This window comes from Hydractinia symbiolongicarpus, chromosome 8 (genome assembly GCF_029227915.1).
Source record: "Hydractinia symbiolongicarpus strain clone_291-10 chromosome 8, HSymV2.1, whole genome shotgun sequence".
Classification (NCBI taxonomy): domain Eukaryota; kingdom Metazoa; phylum Cnidaria; class Hydrozoa; order Anthoathecata; family Hydractiniidae; genus Hydractinia; species Hydractinia symbiolongicarpus.
In genome coordinates, this window is record NC_079882.1 from 9,872,189 (window position 1) to 9,895,790 (window position 23,602).

The 23,602-nt window shown below is 33.8% G+C and overlaps 1 protein-coding gene across 2 annotated transcripts; it reads left to right on the top strand.

Moving 5' to 3' along the window:
- The first annotated feature begins 9,375 nt into the window (after window positions 1–9,375).
- On the top strand, window positions 9,376–18,414 carry LOC130655397 (uncharacterized). 2 transcript variants are annotated; one of them, XM_057458146.1, is made up of 13 exons: window positions 9,376–9,518; window positions 11,746–11,871; window positions 12,280–12,331; window positions 14,176–14,214; window positions 14,295–14,435; window positions 14,644–14,717; window positions 14,824–14,938; window positions 15,115–15,153; window positions 15,392–15,430; window positions 15,695–16,006; window positions 16,087–16,308; window positions 16,502–16,845; window positions 17,563–18,414. In XM_057458146.1, the coding sequence occupies exons 1-13, from the start codon at window positions 9,459–9,461 to the stop codon at window positions 17,719–17,721; spliced, it is 1,722 nt and encodes a 573-aa protein (XP_057314129.1). In that variant the 5' UTR covers window positions 9,376–9,458; the 3' UTR covers window positions 17,722–18,414. The 2 variants fall into 2 exon arrangements, with proteins under 2 accessions (XP_057314129.1, XP_057314130.1); XM_057458147.1 differs by lacking the exon at window positions 9,376–9,518 and adding an exon at window positions 9,535–11,521.
- Window positions 18,415–23,602: the final 5,188 nt, after the last annotated feature.

Consider the following 23,602-nt stretch of genomic DNA (forward strand, 5'->3'; position numbering starts at 1 on the left):
ATTGGTTTATGTGTAAATACCATGGTAACTGACAGCATGTGCCCACACGTAGTTTCGATTGCAAACATCTCAATGTTTGCATAAATTCAACCGAAATTCCAGTTTAACGAATATAAAAAACGAATATAAAAATTTGTCGAAAGGATATATAACACAACGTGTTCATTTGCAAATAATGTTATCTTTATAATTTGAATTATCATCTTTTCATTATTTATCTAAAATTTTCTTTTTAATTGTATAATTGCGAGGTATGCTTAAAAGGGCGCCTCATTTATGGTTTGAATTAATACGCAGTTTATAATCTTAAGGAGTGTGAAGCCAAAAGCTGAAAAAGTAATAATTTGGAAAACAAGAGAGCAAGATAGGCCGAACAAAAACATCGTATATTTTACACATTCTTGCATTTATCATTGAATGATATATAGGTAGGCTGATTGCATATATTAAGCAGGATGACTCGGTGCGGACTAGGTTTGCGGGTCAACTCGTTTGAAAAAAATCGTGTTATATGGGGAAAACACAACCCGGGACATGACCTGTTGCCAAATTGAGTTGTGCGTTTTTTAATGAATATGATGAATCTAAGGTGTATACGAACTAGCACAATATAGTTAAAATTATTCTGAAGTATTTCGGTTGTCAATGGCTTGCTATCTCCAATCCAAGGTTTTCTTTACTTGTCCTATGCAAACAGCTTTTCATTTTTCATTCAGGCACGTGCTCAGGAAAATTATTTTATTTGGATCGACAACCGACATAATATTTCTGTCCCGTATTAAAAAAACAAGCCAGTTCGCCTTGGCAGGTTGGCTCGCTTTTATCTATGCTGACACATTGTTAACTTTAATAAAAGTTTATCTTATTCTGTTTATACTATGTTGAGAATTAGTAATTTAATACTTATTAAGTAAAATTCAATTTTTAAAGACCCACATTTTTTTTCGTATTTAAAACATGCTTTTTCGGCTAAAGCCGCCATTTTTTGATATTTTTTTCATATTAAACCATAGTCATAAAAAAAGAAGATAGTCTAGAGGCAACGACCACCGACATTGTTTGTGCAATCTATCCTTAAGTTGTGTCGGACGACCCTCCGATACTGCACGAAAGTTATGAATGGCGGCTCAAATAGGAGAGGATTACTTGGCTTAAGATGATCTTGATGTTTATTTGAGTTCATTGATAGTGGTTTTTTAGAAGATAATGTGGATTTTAACCCAGAATTAGATGCTGTTGTAACAGAAGTTGAAAGCTACAAGAAAGATGAGGTTTACCGTTGCCAAAATTGCGATAAAGTTTGCAAATCACAATGGTCAGACATTGCAATGTTAGACATGCCTTGTCAGAAATGCCAGATGCTAGCCCTTTTCTGTCCGTGCCAAAATTGTCAAAAGAGAAAAAATTTAAAGAAGCTACATCCGTCATCATTAAAATTAATGGTGAGAAAAAGTGCTGAGATATGTTGTGGTGACAGATGTTAATCTGAATCAGCGAGATGTATGTTTTCAGAGGATAAATTAAATATTGGAACCAAAAAAACCCCTGATAGAAAGTCCTCATGGTGATGCTGAGGATTTTTATTCTCATTTTTATGGCTTACTAGGGGATAATCTTCTACCCTTAAAGTTAGAAGATGGGACATTAAGCAACATTTTATTAACTAAAGTTGCTAATCACATTTTAATTCATCTCTCAGGAACCAATAAAGTTATGGCGTCTCTTCCTGATACTGTTTTAGCGATTTCTGAAAATGGGCTGAAAAGTTGCAATATATAGCTGGATTCATTGTACATAAGCTCCACACAAATTTCCGTTTCTCAAAGAAGTGTACTGATTACAACAAGCAGGCTATTTTAATTTTACAGGCGTGCAAAGTTGACATTGTATAAATATTTTTAGCACGATAAACCAAAGTCACCATTTAACAATACATGCATTCTGAAAAAGCGTCTGTTTGGTGAGGCACCATCAGCTGTAGCCGCTATAACTTTTAAATTTATTCTCTCTAGATAAAGAACAGCTTTCCAGAATATAGGCATATGATGTAATCCCAGTTGTAGCAAATGTTGCAATACTGTACGAAAGAGGATTGACAACACTTTTAGCCAGAAACACAAGTACATGTGTGGCAAGTTCTTTAACGGTTTTTAAGGTGGTAAAGTTTGTATGAATGTCACCTAAATCAACAAAACTGATCAGTTCGCCAAAATATTCCCATACTAACTCTACCTGAATTTTCATCTCATCAAACAATATTATTGTGTATCTTACCATATCTGACAGTGTGTCAGTTTTTTTGGCAAGATCATTTATAACTTCAGGATTACATGCCCTGGTTGGTCGCATGTAATTTCTGTAATCACGAAGTACTCGCAGGCTTGGAAGAACCAGTATACCACTAACAGTCTTAGGATCATGTCCAAAATCCAAATAAGCAGAAGAAGATTTTGCAGCCAGGTTTAGACAAAATTTAATAATCATTGGATGGTACCTGACACTAGTTGGCGAAGAAGATTGGATATACCTTTGTTGCTTTTCAAAATAATTTCATAAACGGGGGCACACTTTTTTTTGTCGCAACCACCGAACAAAGTAACTAAATCAGAGCTTATTTAAAGACTTACATTGCCACCATTAACTTGAATCGCAGTTTTTATTTCCACTAATTAAGCTGTTGTTGTTTGCATTCATACCGTTGACTTTGAATGGTTAATTTTATGCATTCAGGAGAGGTGAATTTGATAGGTGCTTTTAACTTTGCTGGTTCAAGCATCTTGGTTTCTTTCAGGGCCGTAGATGATTTAAATTTAACGTTATGTGCTGTACAATTAGCACAGGGATTAGGTTTCACAGGCAAAGTTAGAATACTGCAAAAATTTAAGCGATAATACTGATCTTGGTGAAGATTCGACTTGAATGATATTTGTTGAAATGTCAAATAATCAAACTTTTTGAGAATAACATGGGTTTGAAAGGATAATCCCCTGCTATTAGCCATTATTAATCAACACACAATTTTAACCATTAAGTTCTGCTATAAAATTTGAAAGGGTGATGTTATAAAAAGACTTTTTATAGGAGGTGTACAATTCATGATCGCTATGTAGTATCCATCCAAATATTCTCAATGAAAACAAGAGAGATTGATTAATTAATATTTCATACTTTGAGATGATGTGGCCCGATAAAGTAGCTACAAGTAACAATAACTAGCGTGTCTTGAATCTCAATATGCCAACAGCTACTCATTGACAGTTTTGAAATTCGTTGACTGAAGTCAAAGAGGTTTCTATATATAGTAGTTGGAGAAGGAGGCGGTGAAAGATCTTGGACAATATTAAAATCTTCCCGTTTTTGAATTGAAGTGCTGGATCGAGGAGCTTTTGAAGTGGTTTGACCAATACTTTTTTGTGGAAGATTGAGATGAGGTAGCTCTCCTTCTTTCAAGCTTTTGCGAGTTGAATAAACCCAGATTTGTTCTGGAGAAAAATGACGCTCACATATAAATAATTTAAATGTTGCGATGAGTTTTTTTAGCTAATCATCAATGAACCTATCTTTCGTAGAAATGCTAATAAGCTCCTTCCCCCGTTTCTTGTTTACATCAGTATTGGGTAGTGGAACTTTAAAAATATTGACCTCTTTGTTTCTCTGTGATGAAGGGCATCAAAATATAGCACAATTTTCGCTAGGCATAGTAAAAATTGCAACAAATAACCGAAATACCAAGCAAGAAGTCCAAACAACAACACAAACAACAGTTAAAAATGCGCCATTTTGAACTTCTGTGTAGGATCGAAGGTTTGGGCGCCAGTATCTCTCGCCCGTAAAGACATGAGAACAATAAATCATTGTTTCTTACCAGACTATCTTTTTTATTATGACTAAGATTAAACCCAGTTTGACGTCATCTCCTGGATCGCAAAAAAGGACCTTTAAACAGTTTGCCGTATTAATCGATATTTGAAACAATGAAAAAAGTACATTATTACAATACCTTTTAATTGTGTGAATAATTATTAAGGGTATGGTTACATGCAAGAGGCGCGGGGAAAAAAGTAAATTACATGGTCAACTCACCCCAGGGTGAAAAACGGATAAGTTAACCCGGTGTAAAAATAATTTTTTTTATAAAATCACTTACGTGGAACACGCGAGCAGCACAACAACTTCGAGAAATAGTAAAATATTTAAACACATGAACGATAAAAAAACATTCCTTCACCTTCTGCATAGTTTTGCGTATTTACTCCTAATACGTACGTTTTACGCCCCAAGAGCATGTGGTTACATGCAAAATCATGAATTTTAACCCCGGGTGACATTTCGCCCCTATGCTAAAGACAGAGGTGAAATCACCCCGGTGCGAAATTGTGCATGCATTCAGGCCCCTAAATTCTATACCTTTTTGCCACAAGAATAATAGAAGTAGCGCTAGAAAACATTCTTTTTGCTGTGTGGACTCATTAACAAAGGCATGTCAAGTTTTTTTTATATCAAGGATGAAACGCGTGCTTGTTGTTGTTTCTTCTGTCTTTCTTTTTATAATACATTTTTAACTTGATTTGGTGTGTTTTATCTTTCTCATAGGCCCCCAGGACAAAGTTGAGTCAGTCCATACAATTTTGAGTAGTAGGTGTTTGAGCTAGCACCCGTGCTTTGCATGTTTACTCACGTGATCGTAGCGATAAGGAAGTTCTTTACTGACATTCTGAATTGAAAAACGCTTCCCGAGTCAAACTGTAAACAACAAAAACCCTTATGTGGGCATTGTTTTGACAGCCTGACAGCCTACAAAGTTATCACTGAGAGACACTAGCAGAAGGAGAAATAACTTAGTTATAGTAAAATCAAAGAAGCGCATGCACATATATACATTCTGTCTATATGCAGTCTCTGACACTAAAACTACCAATCTTCAGTACACGATACAAGCATATCCTCGTTCCTGTTAAAAATATTCGAAAACAAAACAAAAAAAATCTCATGGTGTTGGATATATAAAGTCCTGGGCGACGATTACAGCGAAATTATCATCCAGGAGTTAAAGTCACAAGGCCTTCCGCAAAGAAATTTATTTACAATCGGGAAACAAGATGGCGTCTGAGACAAAGCTTCTTTCCTAGCTAATATTTGCCGACTTTAACGTTGAATATCTTGCAAGCAAATTAAAACCATAGAAAAATAATATTTTGTAGTTAGTGATTTGAAAGATTTAGTCAAGCTCGAACCCAGCACCTTTTACCGTGGCGTCGAAAAGGACTAGAACTATCAGAAAGCGCAGCGCCGTTTAGAAGCAAATAGTCCTGGGGACGAAGTTGAGATTTAGTGGAAAGTAATTCACCAATTTTCAAAGTTAATCGGCGGGAAGTGACAAAACATGCTATAAAAAGATTACAGAATATCAAGTACAGTAGACAAATTTTTTTTACAAATTAATAAAAATAGGAAAGAATAAAGACACTGTACCCGTAGGATAAAGATGAGGTGTGTTTTATTTATAAATGTTTAAAAACGTAGAAAGTAACAAAGGTTTTTTAGAATAAGGCTAAGATCAAAATGAAAAAAAAACTTATCCTGGAAATTTGTGATGCCTTTTATGAAAGAGTTGTTTAGTGTGTATTTTTAGTACAAAAGTAATATGAGAAAAATCCTTCAGTTTGCTTGCTTTTATCGACATGAAAAAAGTTCTTTTTCTGATAAATAAAAGATAACAAAAAATGTTGTAGAGAATGCAAAAACTTCAAACCTGCTCATAGAAAGAGAAACTCAAATAACGTCAAAGTGGGTTAACCCTAACGATTTATTATTTTCCATCTGGATATTTTTTGGGTTTAAATATATTTTAATTTGACCAAGTGGCTTTGACTTTGAACTTCTCTTTGAAAAATAAGGGGAGTGTTTATTAACTGGGGAGAGTCATTATTTACTCGGTTATTTCTACTCTAGGGGAGTTATTATTCTCTAGTTTATTTTGACCCCAGGGGTCATTTTTCACAGGGAGTTAAGATGATCTGCTACGCCGGAATTCTTCAAAGTCTCTGCTTTTGCACACAGGTAGGCCAGGCAGACCACGTTAAAAAGTCACAATCTCTAACACGACCGCACACCTAAAAAAATCCACGTCGGGGTCCACGAAGGCCCTGAAATGTATGAAAAATTGCCATGCTAACGTCAGCAACAATTAGCACCTTTTTAGAATTCGGAATTTACTAAGTAACCCAAGATCCGAAGTTCTAAGTCCACTCTGGACAAGTTCAAAATGTGTAAATGTAATATAGAAATAGTCTGCGCAATTACTTGTGGTGGCAAACATATATTTGTGTTTATGCGGACTGAACTCTGCAGTGTTTTTCATAACAGGAACAACTTTATAAACATATTTACATCATACACCGCGCTCGATCTAGTTTTTCTTATATTTCAAAAGGGGGATCAAGATAAGAAGATCTTTTTAAATTTTCTAAAGTAAGTAACGAAACTAAAAACTTTAAAGTTTTCGACTTTTGTTTTTTATATCAAAAGATAATTTTCGGAATAACTTCCCCTTTAAGTTTCATAAACTTTTTTCCATTTATTGTCGCATGAGTTTTTCACCTTCTTATGGGCATTTGTTGTAACTACTAGTATCTCTCGGCCCTTAACTAATTACTTCGCATTCTGGCTTTTAGTTCTCGACCCACGACACTATGCAAGAAAAAAAGAGAAATCCCATTGATTTACATTCTTTGGTATGTATAAGAGGTTTATTTTTTAAATTGCGCGGGCAGTTAATTGGTGATCTTATCTCATGAAGTTAGTTTCGTTACGTGATGTGAGTTAATTTCATGTTATTTTGTAAGAAACCGGTTTTACAAGGCAGGCTTAATCTTTTTTAAAAAATCATCTAGTTAAGCCTGAAATTTTCCTTGAATTTTTTTAATTTTTTTAATTTTTTAAGCATTTAAAGTCACGTGTTTCTTAAACCCGTGTTTCTTATGCTACGTGTATGTATTAGTCTTAATAAGCTGTCTTTCTTTCTATTTATTCTGCTTTTTTTGTGATATTCCTATTTATTTTGTGTTTGATAATTTCTTACCTGTTGAAGAGGATTTGCCCTTCTGTTGAAGAGGATTTGTCCTTCTTTGAATAATCCACAACACCTTTGTTTCGTTTCCTACCATCAGGCTGGCGATGTTCCTTAAATTTCTCTTAAGTTTTTTGGAATTATAAACTTGATTTTTTAAAAATAAAGGCAGTTTTTTCTCCAAAAAAATTGTGGATGACGTTTCAAATTTGCTAGTGGCATTCTGTACCGCTCCCTCACAACGAAATCCATTTTGATTGCTTGATTGATAGATAGTCAAAACTGAAAAGTTTGTTTAAATATAAATTTGATAAAATAACACCAAAAAGAAATAATACATTTGGCCAGGATAATATGCTTTTCTACGAGATTTAGAGTTAGGAAGGCATAGATAATTAACTCTTCGCCACGCTGGATGCACAATGGAGTCTTAGAATTGGTTTGTATAAAAGATATATGTTGGTAAAGACAATAATAAATATTTATTTTAATATATTAAAACATAAAATATCGAAATAGGAACATCCTTCAAATCGTATCAACTCAACAACTTCCAACAACTACCTCTTCCGCTTTGGTTCAACACACGCGCGTGGTTCCAACAAATTCAGTAAGAGTATATCGCATTTGCCTGTTCTAAGCTAAAAATTTCGTGATTATTGTAGCACAGCTCGGTTTTACAAACAGACGCGATATGGAATTTATTAATAGGGAGAATTTTTCTTTTCTATCTTTAGAATTTAAAATTCATTATGCTATATATCATATGTTACATAATGGGCCTTAATATATACGCTTAATGTAGCTATAAAGGCCAGATTACACGGCAGAATATTCGCAAAAATTTTCTGTGTATTTAGTGAAAGAGTTTGAAAGAAGAATTCACTGTGACGTCTAATTTTTATTCCTTGAAAATTCTTCAGATGGTGAATTGATTTGAAAGTTAAAATGAATTCACCATCTGAAGTGTCTTAATGAATAGAATGACGTAAAGAGCAATTATATTCTGAGATTTAAATGGATTTAAAGGAGTGTTTCGATGGATTGTTCAATTAAACATTCGCATTCTTTCATTTTAATTTATTATGTTGCTCCAAATATCCGAAGATTCAGTCTTCAAAATCTGGTATTTAAACATTTATTTTGAAATGTTGGCTATTAAAAATTCAATGTCAAGTAACTGGCGAAACAGCGAGATTCTATTCGCCGTATGTGTAAAAGAGATTCGTTACTTCCTTAAAAACATAGTTTACTTATTGCAACAAGAACGAAACTTACGGAGACTTGTCACCCAATCAATATTTATTTTTTGTTGAGGTCATTCAGGTATTATATTTCAATGGATTATTTTGTTTTGAAGAAGTACTATATCGACAACATAGAATACATTCTACCTTATTTATATCTTATTAGCTTGGTTTTGTTGTTATATTTATTAAATATATCTAACTGGCTAGCTTGCTAGATAGCTAGTTAACTGATAAACTTTTTCCTGTTTTTTTTAAAAACAAATGAAAACTTTTTTATATAAAAGCTGTTGTTGTTTCAAACTTTTACCTTGTTAATGTGATGCAAAAGTTTGAAAAGTAGTATCGCCAGTGACGTCATAATTTTAAAGGTAGTGTACGTCTTCACAGTGCGGAATTGTGAAAAACTTAAGGAAGTTAAAAAAATTTTTTACTGGACCACTCCTTTCAAGCCCGCCTTGTGTTTCGTCTTCCATGTGCTTTGAATATTTAAGTGATATTCTCTCGTGTGCCATTAAAGAGAATAATAGCTAAGTCAATATGTTCTCTTTGCATGCGACGTTTACCAGGTGTGTGCAATAATCTTTGTGAATTTTCTCTCGTTTAATGGCGCCAATTACGAAAAATCTTTTAATTGCTTAGTCTAGTAAACTAAACTCACCATTTTCTCCCTTTTGATCAAAAAAAAAGAACAGGGCGCTAACGAAAGCAGGGGAGAGAGACAGGTATCTTTTCTATTAATTGCTGGTCCCTTCTTTTTTGAAGAGCACGACAATTTCACATACGACAGTTTGGTCACTTATTAAAAACCTTACGCCTATATCAAAAGAAGCTTATTTTCCGTTTTCTACTTCCATTCAAAGTGCACCCTTTTCGGCCAAATTCAAAAAGTATAAGAAAACTTATAATGAATCGTAAAAACATCTAAATGAAAGAAAGGAAAGAGGAGAAACGAAAAATTAAATATCTTCCCCCACTTTTTTGTAATACTGTATGGAGCATTGTATTAATGTCTAACCAGATGAAATAGCTGTTGCTAAGAAACATAACTGCAGAAGCACTTATTTAAAATTAGATTTATTATAGTACATATTTAGTGATTCGTATTAACACACAGGATCAAGAAGTTACAAGCTTTTATAATGTCAACCATCTTTTCCATGTGTTTGTTGTGGTTTCTTGATTTTTTACTTCTTACACAGGTAAGGAATATCTATATTATAATACCCGTATACGTCTGTCTGTCTTTCACGCAAAATGGTACCACAAGTAGTGAACTCGGTGTAACGAACTCGGTGTTAAATTCCACTGAAAATTATGACTCCGAAAATTTCTACTGTCATGATAACATGCAATTCATCTTGAGTCAGCATCTTGTAGATTACATTCAAAGTCATGTTGATAAAAGGAACGTGTGCACAACAAGGAAACGTAAACAAAGTTTTGAACGTCTTGTGTTTATTAGAATTCGTTATTACTTTGCTTTTTAACAGGATCCTAGCTACGAATTTAAATCACTTTTGCTCGAAAGAGTTCTAAATTTTTAATCGATTTAGGCAAAACTTTCTGATTTTTACTCCCCTGTTAATACAACGAACTCTCGATATAACTAACTTTTTTCTATCCCTCTTGTACATTCGTTATATCCAGAGTCCACTGTATGAATTATCTTTCAGATCTATATATCTAATTCTTTCCTCTTTCGATGAGTGGCAATTAGAACTGATGAGTTAAATCAACAACAAATAAAAACTTAACATGAAGCGAAGGAATTTTAATTACCCAAAATGTTAATTTCTCAGATCTTTCTATTTAATGTACGCACAGCGCTTTCTCTGGTGTGAATTAATGTTGAAGTCATTGATAAATAAAAGATGATACGTAGATATAGACCATCTACATCTACCCTGTTCCTAGAGCTTTTTGTTTCTCATCGGCGCTGCGAGTATTGATAGGGCTTTAAAATGGTCTATCTCAACATTAATGGCCTGTTACCAAACTAGACTACGTTAAACTTCTGCTACATCAAACAAAACTTGATGCATTCTCCATTTGTGAAACTTAAATTGATGACACAATATTGACAATGACGTTAAAATTGATGGCTATGTTTGGTATAGGAATAATCAGAATAGACGTGGTGTACATCCTCTTTGTATATCCTCTTTGAATATCCTCTTTGATTTTTGTTAATGAAAACTTGTATGGCCAGCTTTTAAAACACCTATACTTCGAAAATGTTGAATCAGTATGGGTGAAAGGTGCTGGAAATAAGTTAAACCTAGTGATTTGCAGAGTACTGAAAACCTGTGTGCTCATTTTAAAAAATGTTTTAATAAACTCTCAAAAGAAAAAGAAGTTTTTATCTTGGGAGATGTTAACTGTAACATGCTTTTAAAATATGCTCTTTCCTCCAAAATAAAGGAATTATGCTCCACTCTTTTCCTAAAACAGCATATTACGGAGCCAATTCGTGTTACAGAAGCTACAAGAACTTCAGTGTAGGCCTAAACAACTTTGGAAAACCGTAAGAAAACTTGTTTTCTTATTGGTCAGGCAGTACTACCTCAATAAAACGAGTAGTCCAAAACGATGGTACAGAAACATCTATCCAAAAGAAATTATTATATTTCTGAGCATAACTTTCTAAATTACAGACAGTCCGGATTTTGAAAACTCTTTTCCACAGAAACTGCAGTATTCGATTTCTCTGACTTTATACTTACTGAGCTGGGCCAGCAAAACTTTGTTTGTGCTGTGCTCATTGACCTTAAAAAAGCTTTTGACATTATTGATCATAAAATTTTGTTAAAAAAACTATGGTGTTTTGGCACAAGAGGTGCTACCTTTGACTATGGAGTTGTTGGTTTGAGTCCTACTTAAGGGGCCAAATCCAGCTGACTCTTGAAAACAAAACAAGATCAGGCCTGCTTCAGTGATCTGTGTTGGCCCCCTGCTTTTTCTTTAGTGTATTGATGACTTAAAATCTGTAATGCAAATTATCACGATCTATATGCATACAATAATTATTTTATCCCACAAAAGCTTGGATACCTTTGTCTCGCAGGTCGAGTTGGAACTTTTGCAAGTCGACATTTCGCTGAATAATGACAAAATGACTATAAATACGGACAAAACTACAACAATCTTTTGCGCCAACCACAGCCAGTTAAAAAAGTTGAGAACAAAACTATAAACTATATGGGTATCACTTTTTTAATTTTCGTTCTTAATTATTTTTCTTTTCAATTTTCACAGAATATAAAATGTGTTGCTATGTTTGATTGAGCTGAGGCAGTCTAAGGTTTATTATTTTTTGTTTCCTTTTTGTTTGAGCTGCCACGAGGGGAAACAATACACTAACTATAGGTTTTTTGTGATTTTCTGGGCTAGTCACTTTGAATATTTATTATTGTTATTATTATTTAGGTCGTCTCGCCGACCGATATGCAAAAAGAGACAACGGGTCATGCGATCAAGGTTGGAGCAGCATATAATAGCTTGAAGAGGGGCCATAAACTATCCTTAGGGATTGTTCACATAAGAGACAAAACGGTACGTTTTCCGGGACGGAATGTTTTCCGAGATGATCTTTGTACCGCTTTTATAAAGAACAAAGTGTCTTAGAATGTTTTTTCTCTGAATTGAAAAATCAGTTTGTCCAGGGACAATGTGTTTAAAAAAAACAGTCCCGCCTAAGCCGGGATCCGGCTTGATTGTCCCAGGATAAAGTGTGATACAAACTTGTAGTGCTATTTATTATAATTGTGGATGACATTTAAAAAAATAATCTCATGTTGTAGCTCCGGTAATTTGTTGTCATTACTTCCAGATATTAATTTCCTTTCACGTTGCGCTTCCTCCACAAAATGTCTTTCATTGCTACGTACTATGCCAACATGTTTTTTGTAATTTCTAATAATTATAATTGCATCATTGAATAACGCTATTATACTTTTTCAGTCTACAACCACACCAGTTACCACGCAAGTTTTAACGTCACGACAACAAAGAGGTATGTAATTAAGAATTGGGCGGGGGGCGGGGGGCGAGGGGCGTAGGAGTGATAATTTGACCATTCTCATCGGTTTATTTTTAAATAACTTTTCTTCTGGATAAGATGCAGGCTAGAAATTTTACGACATTTTCTTTTTCCCTATTACAAGAAGATGTGGAAAGTTTCATTTCAGTTACTAAAACAAAAGTGTAATTTTTTCACAGTTTTAGATTTCTTTTTGTTATGAAACTTCCAACATGGATTTTAAGCCGCGAATGATGATGATATATGCGGAAACGTTTTTATATATAAATCGAATATCTTTTTTATTCAAGGGCAATTTAGTTAATTATAAAAATATTTCAAACAACGGAAGGGTGAACTGCAACCATGTTAAGTGTACTCTACCTTACTACAATTTTGATAACAGTCGGTGCCTCTGGCACCTATTTCATGTATTTAAATTATGCAACAGGGCTTGATACAGAACATTGTGGAAACTTATCAAGTCCATGCAAAACATTAATGTTTTCATGGAATTCTTTGAGATCTCGCCTCCTTATTTATGATATCGAAGGAGATATTTTGTTCAAAATAACGCCTGGCTATTACGATAAACAAGTTGATGTACAGCCGCTTCACTAATATATAATCATTCAAATTTTAATTTTGAATCTAAAAATGAATGTCCTCGAGATATTAAAGTCAAATTTGGCAAATATAAATTAAAGTGATGAAAAAATGATGAACAAAACATTGAAAGAACTACTTGTTAGTCTGTGGAAAATTCTACGGGTAGTCTCCTAGTCGTACATATTTCCCGCGCAGATATTTCGTGTTTTTCTATTGGCCTGTTAGCATAAAGTAATGAAAATACTTGGATGGCTTTTTTTCTATAAACTGTTACATTTAATGGTGTTTTCTATTAAAAAAATTCCAGTTTTTAAATAAGAAACTTGTTTTACTTTTGCTCATGACAGACAACGATATAGATAACTTAGAGTCAATCACACCTGCAAAGTATAAGTCTTCTTTTTATATCATTTTTGGTATTGCCATTGTTTTGAAAGCCACGACGATCTTCTCACATACAAATACACCTGAAAACTGCATTGCTCTTTACTCCCTGAAACTTTTTGCACAAAATTATCGATTTTAATCTTTTGTTTTTACCAGGACTGTTCTTATAATATCGCGCTGATTTGCTAAATTGTTCGGAAATTTTAACTGAAAGTTTATCAAATAAATATCATATTTATAAAATCTAAAAATTCTACCGGATTTTGATTCATCTGAAACGCCAGACAAGAAAATATTGTATAGTTTTTCAGCTTTTTTACATGCTTATCTCTATAATAATAGCCGTCGTCTGTCTGTCTCTGCGCGGACCCCGCTAAGTTAGAAAATGATGTTACGGAAACACGAATATCAAATGCGATATATTCTTATCCACTTTGTTGCCACGGGTAAATTCAAAGGACGGGCGAACCCGTGGACTTTTCCACGGGCAACGACTAGTCTATAATATAATACCCGTATACGTGTCCGTTTGTCTGTCACGCAAAATGGTAGCGTAGCTGCGCAATAGCGAGAAACACGCAATCCAATGTTAAAAGGAAGGGCGAACCCGTGGATTTTTCCACGGGCAACGACTAGTCTCTTTAATAATAGCCGTATTCTGTCTGTCTGTCTCTACGCAGACCCCCCGCTAAGTTTGAAAATGATGTTACGGAAACATGAATATTAAATACGATATATTTTTATCCCCTTTGTTGCGACGGGTAAATTGAAAGGACGGGGGACCCCGTGGATTTTTCCACGGGCTAACGACTAGTTTTTACAGATTTCTTGATTTTCTTTAGCGCACATGTGTAATTCGACGATATATCATCATGCTAACGGTTAGTTATCATATTGGTAGCATTTTTCTGTTTACATGGCGGGAAAAATATGTAATCATGAAATTGTTTGTATGTTTCAGGTGAAATCAATGAGACACTTATTAATAAAATGTGTTCGGATTTTTATCCTTCTTGTAAAAAAGATACTTTCACATCACGTTTGAGATATATCTTTACCGAGGAACCTTACTTCAAATTTAATTTTACTATCGTTAAAAAAGGTAAATTTATCTTGTTTCGCTAAGCATTTCTGAGCGGGGACAACTAATACATAACTTCATTCTTTGATATATTGATCTCGAGAAACACAGCTTTGGTGAGATGTTTGTAAAAAGTTTCTCGTTTAAAATATGTCACTGAATATTTCTAATTTAAAATGTCAATTTTCGCTAAAACGTCCCGAAACAAATTTTGCTAAAACACTTTTAGGTTGCATGGCATATGTGATTGACATATATGAAAACAACACCCTTGTTTCTTTTAACTATATTCCGTATAACAAGGTATGGAGTTACTACTTTTGATTTTTTTCTCTCACTGATCTTTTATACTGTCAAAACAGAATGATCCCATCATACAATGATCCAATTCTCTGCTTAATTCCTACAGACTGGCGAACAAAAAATATTCAAGCGACGAAATTTATACGGTGTGTCGTACCGGTACAAAGTCACATTCCTTCCATCCGGATATAGTATATCACACCGTGTTAAAAGAAGCCCGAGTAAGTTTATTTTACTATTCTTAATAACGTAAATTTTAACCCAGCGGCTTATTAAGGTAGTGGTGGTTACTGGAAGGTAAAAGATTTTAAACTTTAGTGTTTAGAAATTTAGGATGTGTGCTTTGGGAGTATACAATTAAATTTTAAATCTTCAAATTTTTATCGTTATACTTTAGCTAAATGTGAGACATTTACGATCCTGACAATACGCAAAAGTGAGTATAATTTTTATATACTCGGTGTATACATCACATGTATAAATATCAAATTTTTTAGGATGAAATGTTTTCACAGCATCTTCCCACGCTAGGATTAACCAGATAACCTTAATAAATTGATCCAATGTGTATGGTTAATTGCTACAGAAATTAGATGTAATATAAAAAAGGGTTATCCGGTAAAAAGGGGTAAAAAGAGAGATACGGATATAATATTGTGCGTTTCTCTTTTTAGATATTAAAAAGGAAAATCCATTGTGCAATGCTAGAAACGGTAAGCGATTTTAAGTATTTTTTTCACAAAGGCTCCTAGATATGAGAAAAATGATCATGCAGAATACAGCTACAATTAGCACACTGTAAGAGTTTAACCAAGAAACCAAAGATCCTAAAGTCCTAAGTCCGCTCTGGATATTAACAAGTGATCATTGACATGCTTAAGATGCGCAAATCTAATATGGGCGTATATTTATTTTTGAGAAAATAAAAGAAAGAACTTAGAATGCAACATTAACATTTTACATTGTATAAATTTTAGATTTATTGGACGTTCAAATTACCGCAGCACCAATATGCGATTATTTCTCTAACAATGTCGCTGATGTTAAAAACTATTTAAAAAAGACCAAGTTAAAAATATCTAACTGTACTATCATCCCCTATCAACTCCCTCGAGATGAAGTTGACGAGAAAGGATATACCAATAAAACACTGCATGTTGTATTTGTTATGTCAGCTATCTTACTGACAATATTCATTATTCTTATCATTGTCCGTATTGTGAGAAATATCAAACGCAAACATGGTGAGGTGGACAGAGTTGAAGGTACAGCGGAACAAGCTGGACATCGTAAGAACAAAAACTTCTGACTTTAATATTTCACTTAACACAAAGTATGTTCTTAAACCGTTTGTTTTTACGATTTGTAGGTCAAGGAAAAAAAGTGATGATTCTAAATCGACCAGGTTGTGAATTGATTGAAACACTATTAAGAGATTTAGCTTTCTTCTTAAAAGCATATGGTATTGATGTAAAGTTGTCATTGCTTGAACAAAGTCAGATTGACGCAGAAGGAGGAATTTCATCGTACTTACAAAGAAATATTGATTCTTGTGATTATATTCTTATCATGTTTACAGAACATGATAAAGGTATTGCTGTTTTCTGTATTACAGTAACGTCTCTCTCTTTTAACCGCCGTTTCAGTAAACAAATTTTCAGAATAGGTCTTTTGCATGAATTTATTTATGCTTAATTCTTACTTTTTGCTGGTTGCTTTTTTTTCTGGATGTTCTCAAACAAAGCTACGGCAGTTTGGATAATCAAAAATGTATTTTGATTTAGATCATACACCCTTAAAACATCGACCATACGAATTTGCTGTAAAAGTCATCAGTGGTTTAGCATATCATCAGAATGATAGTTCCAGATACATTCCTCTGTATTTAACAAGTTATGAAAAAGCACTCAGTTTGATGCCATCCTTTTTAATTGCCACACAAGATATGGGCTTCCAAATCCCTAGAGAGCTGTCACAATTAATGAGGCGATTACTGGGTTCAACTGTACCATCAAAGACAAAAGAACAGTTGGTTAAAATGAACTTTTTTATAAACAAAATGAAAACTGCTTGTAAAAAAATTGAGTGTGAGAAACATACCACTTGTAGCCAAGATAACTGCAACAAGGTGAGCCATTTGATACTTTAGTGGAAGAAACTTTCGCAAATAGAAACTTTCGCGAACTTTAGCCTTATTCGCGAAAGTTTATGTTCGCGAAAACTTCTGACGTAACTTATTTGCAAAAGTTTATGTACGCGAGAAAAAGTTATATTCTTTTATTTCGCGAAAGTTTAAGTAACCAAGAAATGTCTTATGCTAAGTTAATACGTTGTATTTATGATCGTAAAAGGTGTTTACTGATCTTAAAAGATGTTTGAACTATCCCACGATTGACCACTTTTAATTTTCCTTTTAATATGATTGTACATTTTGAAAGTTTGTAAGGAAATTTCTCGTAATTTAGGAAAATTAATTCTTCCGAAATCTTAAATAATTATTTATTTCATGAAAGTGTTTTATGTTCGCGAAAATTTTAAATAAGCCTCATTCCTGAAAGTTTTTGTTAACAAAATGCGAAAATTTCGCGAATTTTCCCATTCGCAAAATTTTCTGGGTCATATTTTTGTGGCTTTGACTTTTCTTATTTAGCTCTACGCCATTTTTTAAAGTAAAAAATATTTTACATCACCCTAATTTTAGCAAAGGCTGTGTGCATTCAAGAGAAAGACAGGGAGACTCTAGAACCCCCCCCCCCCCAACTTTAAGAGGTACATCTCCCTTTTTAAATGCATTATTCATCAACCATTAATAAACAGTTAATTTCGTATTTTTTATTTATTTTAGGGTACAATTTATGACAGTGTCAGCAACTTGTCAGCTATATGGGCATCTACTGCTCCATCGAGATGGTCTTCTTTTCATTCAATATATAAAAGACCACAGGTGGACGTTCCCTTATTGACAATGGAAGAAATTTTAAAACGAAACGAAATCACTAATTAGAGGCATGCTGTATATTGTTATAACGAATTTTCGTTTGCGAGTAATGATCCGTAACGCATAGTTTTACATTGCTGTAGAATTTCCTGCTGAATACCATATACGAGGATTTACCAAAATACCCTGTCTCGATGGACGAGTAGAAGGTCCTAATAATGTAGAAACACCACTCCAATAAAGGAATAAACAGGAATATTTCGTGCATCACCTAACACGAATCACTTCTCCACTGTTAGCTGTTTGTTTCTCAGATATAAAAAATTGCGACGATTATTATAAAGTGAGACAGAACAAGGATAATTCCAGTTATGTGAAGAAAATTTCTAAAACGATTACTTTATTAGGATGTAATGACTTTATAAAATTTAGCTATTAATTAAATGAACTAGTTTTAAGAGGTTTTCAAGAGAGGTTACATTTTATAGCAATATGATTCTAAATATTGTTACGCCCGTTCGACGTGTAAACCACAAGTTGTTGTCTCTGATTCTACGTTTTCTACACTTTTTTTTACATTAACACCAAAGCTGCTCAACCGTGACTCGAACTGGGTTGTACTGCTTTGTGGCTGTTTAAACAGCTCCCAAGTCTTCTCATTTCCACCTTTAAAAAAAGACATTACGCCTTACCAATTTGTAACTTTTACACTTTTTGTCTTACCTCCTTTCAGCTTTGGATTTGGAAGTTTTACTTGACAGCTGTCTCCTCAACACGAAAGAACACGACTGTAACGCATCTACGTGTGCTTTACATACTAATTATGCATAAACTAGCGGCTGAAACACATCCAAAGTTTACATGGTATATTATCTATCATCTCAGATTATATTGACTGGTGATTTGTAGTAGAACGTTCGCCTCCAGTGCAAAAGGTCTTGGGTTCAAACCTTGGCCAAATCATGTAAAAAACCTTTAATGTGTAAAACGATTCTTTCTGCCTAACGTTCAGCATAAGAATAGGATTGATATCTTTGGCGGCTGTTCAGTTAAGCGGCTGTTATGACTTCACACCTTCTGTAACTCAAAATAAAAGTTTAAATGCACTAAGACCCCATTCGCAGAGTCTTCATTAATAACAGTACCATTAAAAACTGAAGGGGCTATCCTAGGTAAATAAAAGAAATAAGAATTAAAGCCAATTCTACATCTACAAGTCACTCTCTATTATATCTTTTTCAATCGTGTAACCATGGAAAGTTGAACACAAAGTCCCCGCGGTTTATAGTCTCGACCTTGAATACTCCTGATTTGAGGCTTGATAGTGAGAATGACAGAACAACTTAAACGCACATGTCGAAGAAAATGTTGGGAAAGGACGTTGCCAAAATCCAGTAACGACGTCATCTTTATGGTCTGCAAAATAATTTTTCTTCTGGCAGTACAAACAGTCTACATTATATACACTTTATGGTACTTATTCTTAGTAACACTACAGGAGTTATTATAGAGATATAGAACAACGCAGTTAACATACACTAACTATGCGTCCACCCGTGCTTAGATTGTCGACTGTCGTAAATATTTACTACATCGGTATGCATTTCTGTCCGCCTGTTAGCAACAAGTAATAAGATTACTCCGCAGAGAGTAGGGGGGTAGGGTGAAATAAAGCTGCGGTACAACACAGCTTTTAATATAGAGACTACCGGGGTGAGCCGACGTTGAAACTGCATTTGACATAAATAAGAAATACAGCCAGTTGTGTATTTAACTACTACTAGTGAATATTTCTTAGCTCCTGATGTTTTCTCAAATGTTCTAATTAAAGTTGGTCCCATTTTGTTTTTGGTGGAAAAGTGACGATGTATTGGGTTGCTAGGAACTTTTGGTAGCCTCGAATAAATCTATTATCCATTGAATAAAGTCCATAACTAAATCCGTTTCTCTAACAATATGGCAGTGTGAAGAAATATTTATACTTTGTTCAAAAAACCATGTGAGGATGATGACTTCATCATTTTCTTGATCGAAATCTCTTAAAATACTCTTGACAAAAACGAAGGATTGACCAGTTTTCTTATAATTATTCTTAATATACTTAACCTCATCTTGAAAATAGTTGCATCCACTGTTTTTTTATTTTTCAGTACTGCTGACTTCTATTTTCTCTTTTCTATGAACTGTTACTATCTTTGCGTCAAAAATCGGGAAGAGTTGATTTCCATAGTCCGTTTAATTTTTGAATTGTAATAGTTGACAGAAATGATAATTATCAGGTTAACTTTTCTTATGCTTTGTACATGTGTCATCAACATAACGTCTATATAGATGAGGTTCAATCGGAATAGCCATGTAACTTTCCATTTTGTTCATATATACGTTTGCAAATACTACGGATATGGTTCCATCCATAGTAGAACCATCCATCTGATAAACGGAAAAAAACACAATCTGATGAAAGCTTGTGAATTAATTTTCGGAACATGCTTTTCTTGCACAGTGGTTGTAAAATATTTTGTTGCGATAATTTCGTTACAAATGAAATCGATTGTATCGCCAATTATTATACTTTTTTACCATCATATCAAGATTCAATATCATACGATACTAACTCTTCGTCACTTTCTAGTGTGCAATGTCTGGAAATTTTATGCACTTTTTAACAATATTATCTTTTGTGTTAGTGGCTAATGATATTTGGATACAATCTTAAAAGCTTTGTAGCTATGTGGCTGTGCCAGTTTGATGATTCGAGTGCTTCTAAGTCAATCTCGTTGACATTGGAAAATTTATGTGTCTTTGCAGTGGCGAAAAAACGCGCAGGTTGGCTAGATCGAGGTCTTATTTCAGCATATTCAGGGTTGATCTTAAAAATTTCTGTAGAGAAAGCTATAAAAATTCCTTGTGTGTTGTATCCAACTCTGGTTCATAAATCTTCTTCGAGATGCCTTCATTTACCATGTCATCAACTTTTAAATATATAACATACGACTCTTTCTTTGAATTTAATATTACGATATCTTTAATTATGCGCAGTTTATTAAATTTACTAAGTGTACCGTCTTGCACAACTCATTTTAGCAATAACTCATGCTTATCACACTAAAGACGGTAGATAAACAAAAATATCGCAATATTTAATGCAGGGAAAGAGTTTTGGCACAGAATATCGGACTATTTTCTAAATGAAGTTGAGTACATTAGGAAAGCTGGTTAACCCTTCGCTTTTGTTAACAATATTTTAGGAGGGTTCATTCAAGAAAAAGATGAGGTCATCATCCACATGTGGCTGCTCAAAAAAGGAAGAAGATTTTCTTCACACTGCAATATTGTCACAGAAACGAAGAAGAAGTAAAAAGGTACATTTTGAACCTCAATCGGTGGACGAATCACAAAAGTTTATTTTATTTACTTTATGGTCCACCACGAGAATCCAATCGATTTTTCCGTTAAAACATAAAGTTCAACACAGATTCTGTTTGATTTACGAAAGCACTTGCTCATGCGGTACAAACTACATTGGAGAAACGATATGCAATGCACATACAAGATGTTGAGAACACAATAAAATATTTGCAAAGTCTGATCCAGCTCAGAACATCACAAGTAATGATGGACACTCCTTTAGTTGGAAAGTGTTGACTAATGCTCTTTTTAATTGTTACAAAGGAAAAAAATATTAGAGGCATTTTATAAAAGGTCTTTTAAACCCATCCTGAATGACCAGATTGAATCAAAATGATTATTATTATACAATAACGGTCTGACATTTACTTTTTTTCACTCAATTAGTTTTAAATGTTTTAGGACACATTTTTAACTTTTGGTGTATGTTAACATAATTAGCTTTTAGTATTTCATAGCTTTACCTAAAGACGACACTACGAAAAGCTTCGTGAATTTCATTTAAAATATATTATGTGACAGTTTATTCCAAACAGATAAAGACAATTAAATGAAGTAATTTTTACTCAATTAAGAAACTTTGACGGTTTTTGTGTGAGAAAAAATGAACGAGAAGAAATTATTGCAGTAAACGTTGTCTCTTTGAAACATTTGGAAATATGATTAATATCACCAAACATTTGTATATAACTACATTTTTATATTGTACATAGCTAAAATGAGATGTTGTTTTAATGATAGTGTATTAGTGTGCATCTGTTTCATATTCTTCTTTTTCTTGTATCGGTACATTTTCATGGTCATTACGTTTCGCTTAATTTAGTTTGCTTAAACCGATAGGCTCTTTTTATAAACAAAAGGGACATTAAGAAAATATTGAAATTCGTTGTTTCCTTGTGACGTGGATCATGCTCAATAACTAAAAGTGAAACTGGAAAAAGTAACACTCCTGAAGATATTCCCCTGTTAAGTAAAAATAAAATTCTATATATAAACTCTCCGTTTCCGCAAGCGGAAAATCTTCCTGTTCAAAAAGTTATGTTTTCAAGAAGGAAAATTTGCATTTTTCACATTTCTGCATTCCTTTGAGTATTGTACTTAATAATGTATGAAGCTTAATAAATATCTCTTGCTCTCTAATACAAACAAAGCAACCTTATTGGTTGTATGTTGGCAACATAAGTAGTTCTTGTATTAGCCAAACATCTTCAACAGGACTGACGAATTGGTTTTAAAAGTTAATGGGGGGAGGAGGGGGAGGGGATGTAGTGGTGCAATACATAGTGACTTAAAAGGACATTGTTCGGCCTGCCTTAAAATATTTTTGAAATTCAAGATCTTCAGATTGACTGAAAAACGCTATTGAAAATTTACAAAGCTATTTGAGCTATCCCTCATAAACAATGGGGTGGCTAAATAATGGTTGAAAGCAGTTCTTGTGGTAGTATTTTGTATCTGTTTTTGTTTGTTGTTGCAAAAATTTGTTTATCGATCCAAGCGGAAGAAAACCCCGAAACGACATTCGCAACTCATAACCACGTAGCGTGAAAGCTTAAAATGAGGAACGGGTTTTTCTGTTTCATTCAGAAGGTCGGAACATTTTCGTGAGCCTAAACATTATATTTACAAACTGTGCCTGAAATATTACGCTAGCTATGTATTGGCTAGCTACTTGTCAATATAAGGTAAACAGCTCGTTATTTCTTTTGTTTCAGCATTTTGTTGTTGTTGTTATTGTTGTTGTTGTTGTTGTTGTTATTTTATCTATTTTATTTGCTCTTCAAAATAAATAACTGCTTTTGGATTTCTAGATGCAGAAATTGGCTTTTAAATTGATCATATCAGTTATTGTTTTAGCAATCCGGTCTACAAAGGTACGTGTATTCTTCTTTGCTGAATTTTTAGGTTAAAAATAATGATCTTTTGTTTAGAACAATGGAGAAATAAGAGTAATGGCCTGCCTGGATGAAGTTTTGATATTCTTATAAAAAAAGCGTTTACATTTCGAATTACTAAGAAAATACACAGGAAGTTACACTTCGTTATTCACAACTACCATTTTTGGCTCACAAAAGTACTTTTATGTATGCATTTGTTAGCCAAATATTCCACGGGGATCACCTGTCGTATATATTTTCCACTTTGCTATTTCTTGCATCTTTGTCCACTTGGCTAGCACGGGGGTTATTAGTATGATTATAGATGCAATAATAATGCGATTTTCGATTTAATAGTCACCCTGTTTTCGAAAAAATTGTAGAAGATGACAGAGGTGTAAGCTAGTATTTTTAACAGACAAAATGTAGGCATTGTTACGGCCTTATATGCCCCGTAGCTAAACGTAAGCCCGTGTTTTGGTTTCCGTACATATTTTGTGAATTCTCAGCATGACATCTCAGTAGCCATATTGCAGAAAAACTACCGCTATTATTATAATACTAGTCGTTAACCCGTGGAAAAATCCACGGGGTCGCCTGTCCTTTATATATCGCATTTCGTGTTTCCGTAACAAAAAGACAAACAGACGCACGAACAGACA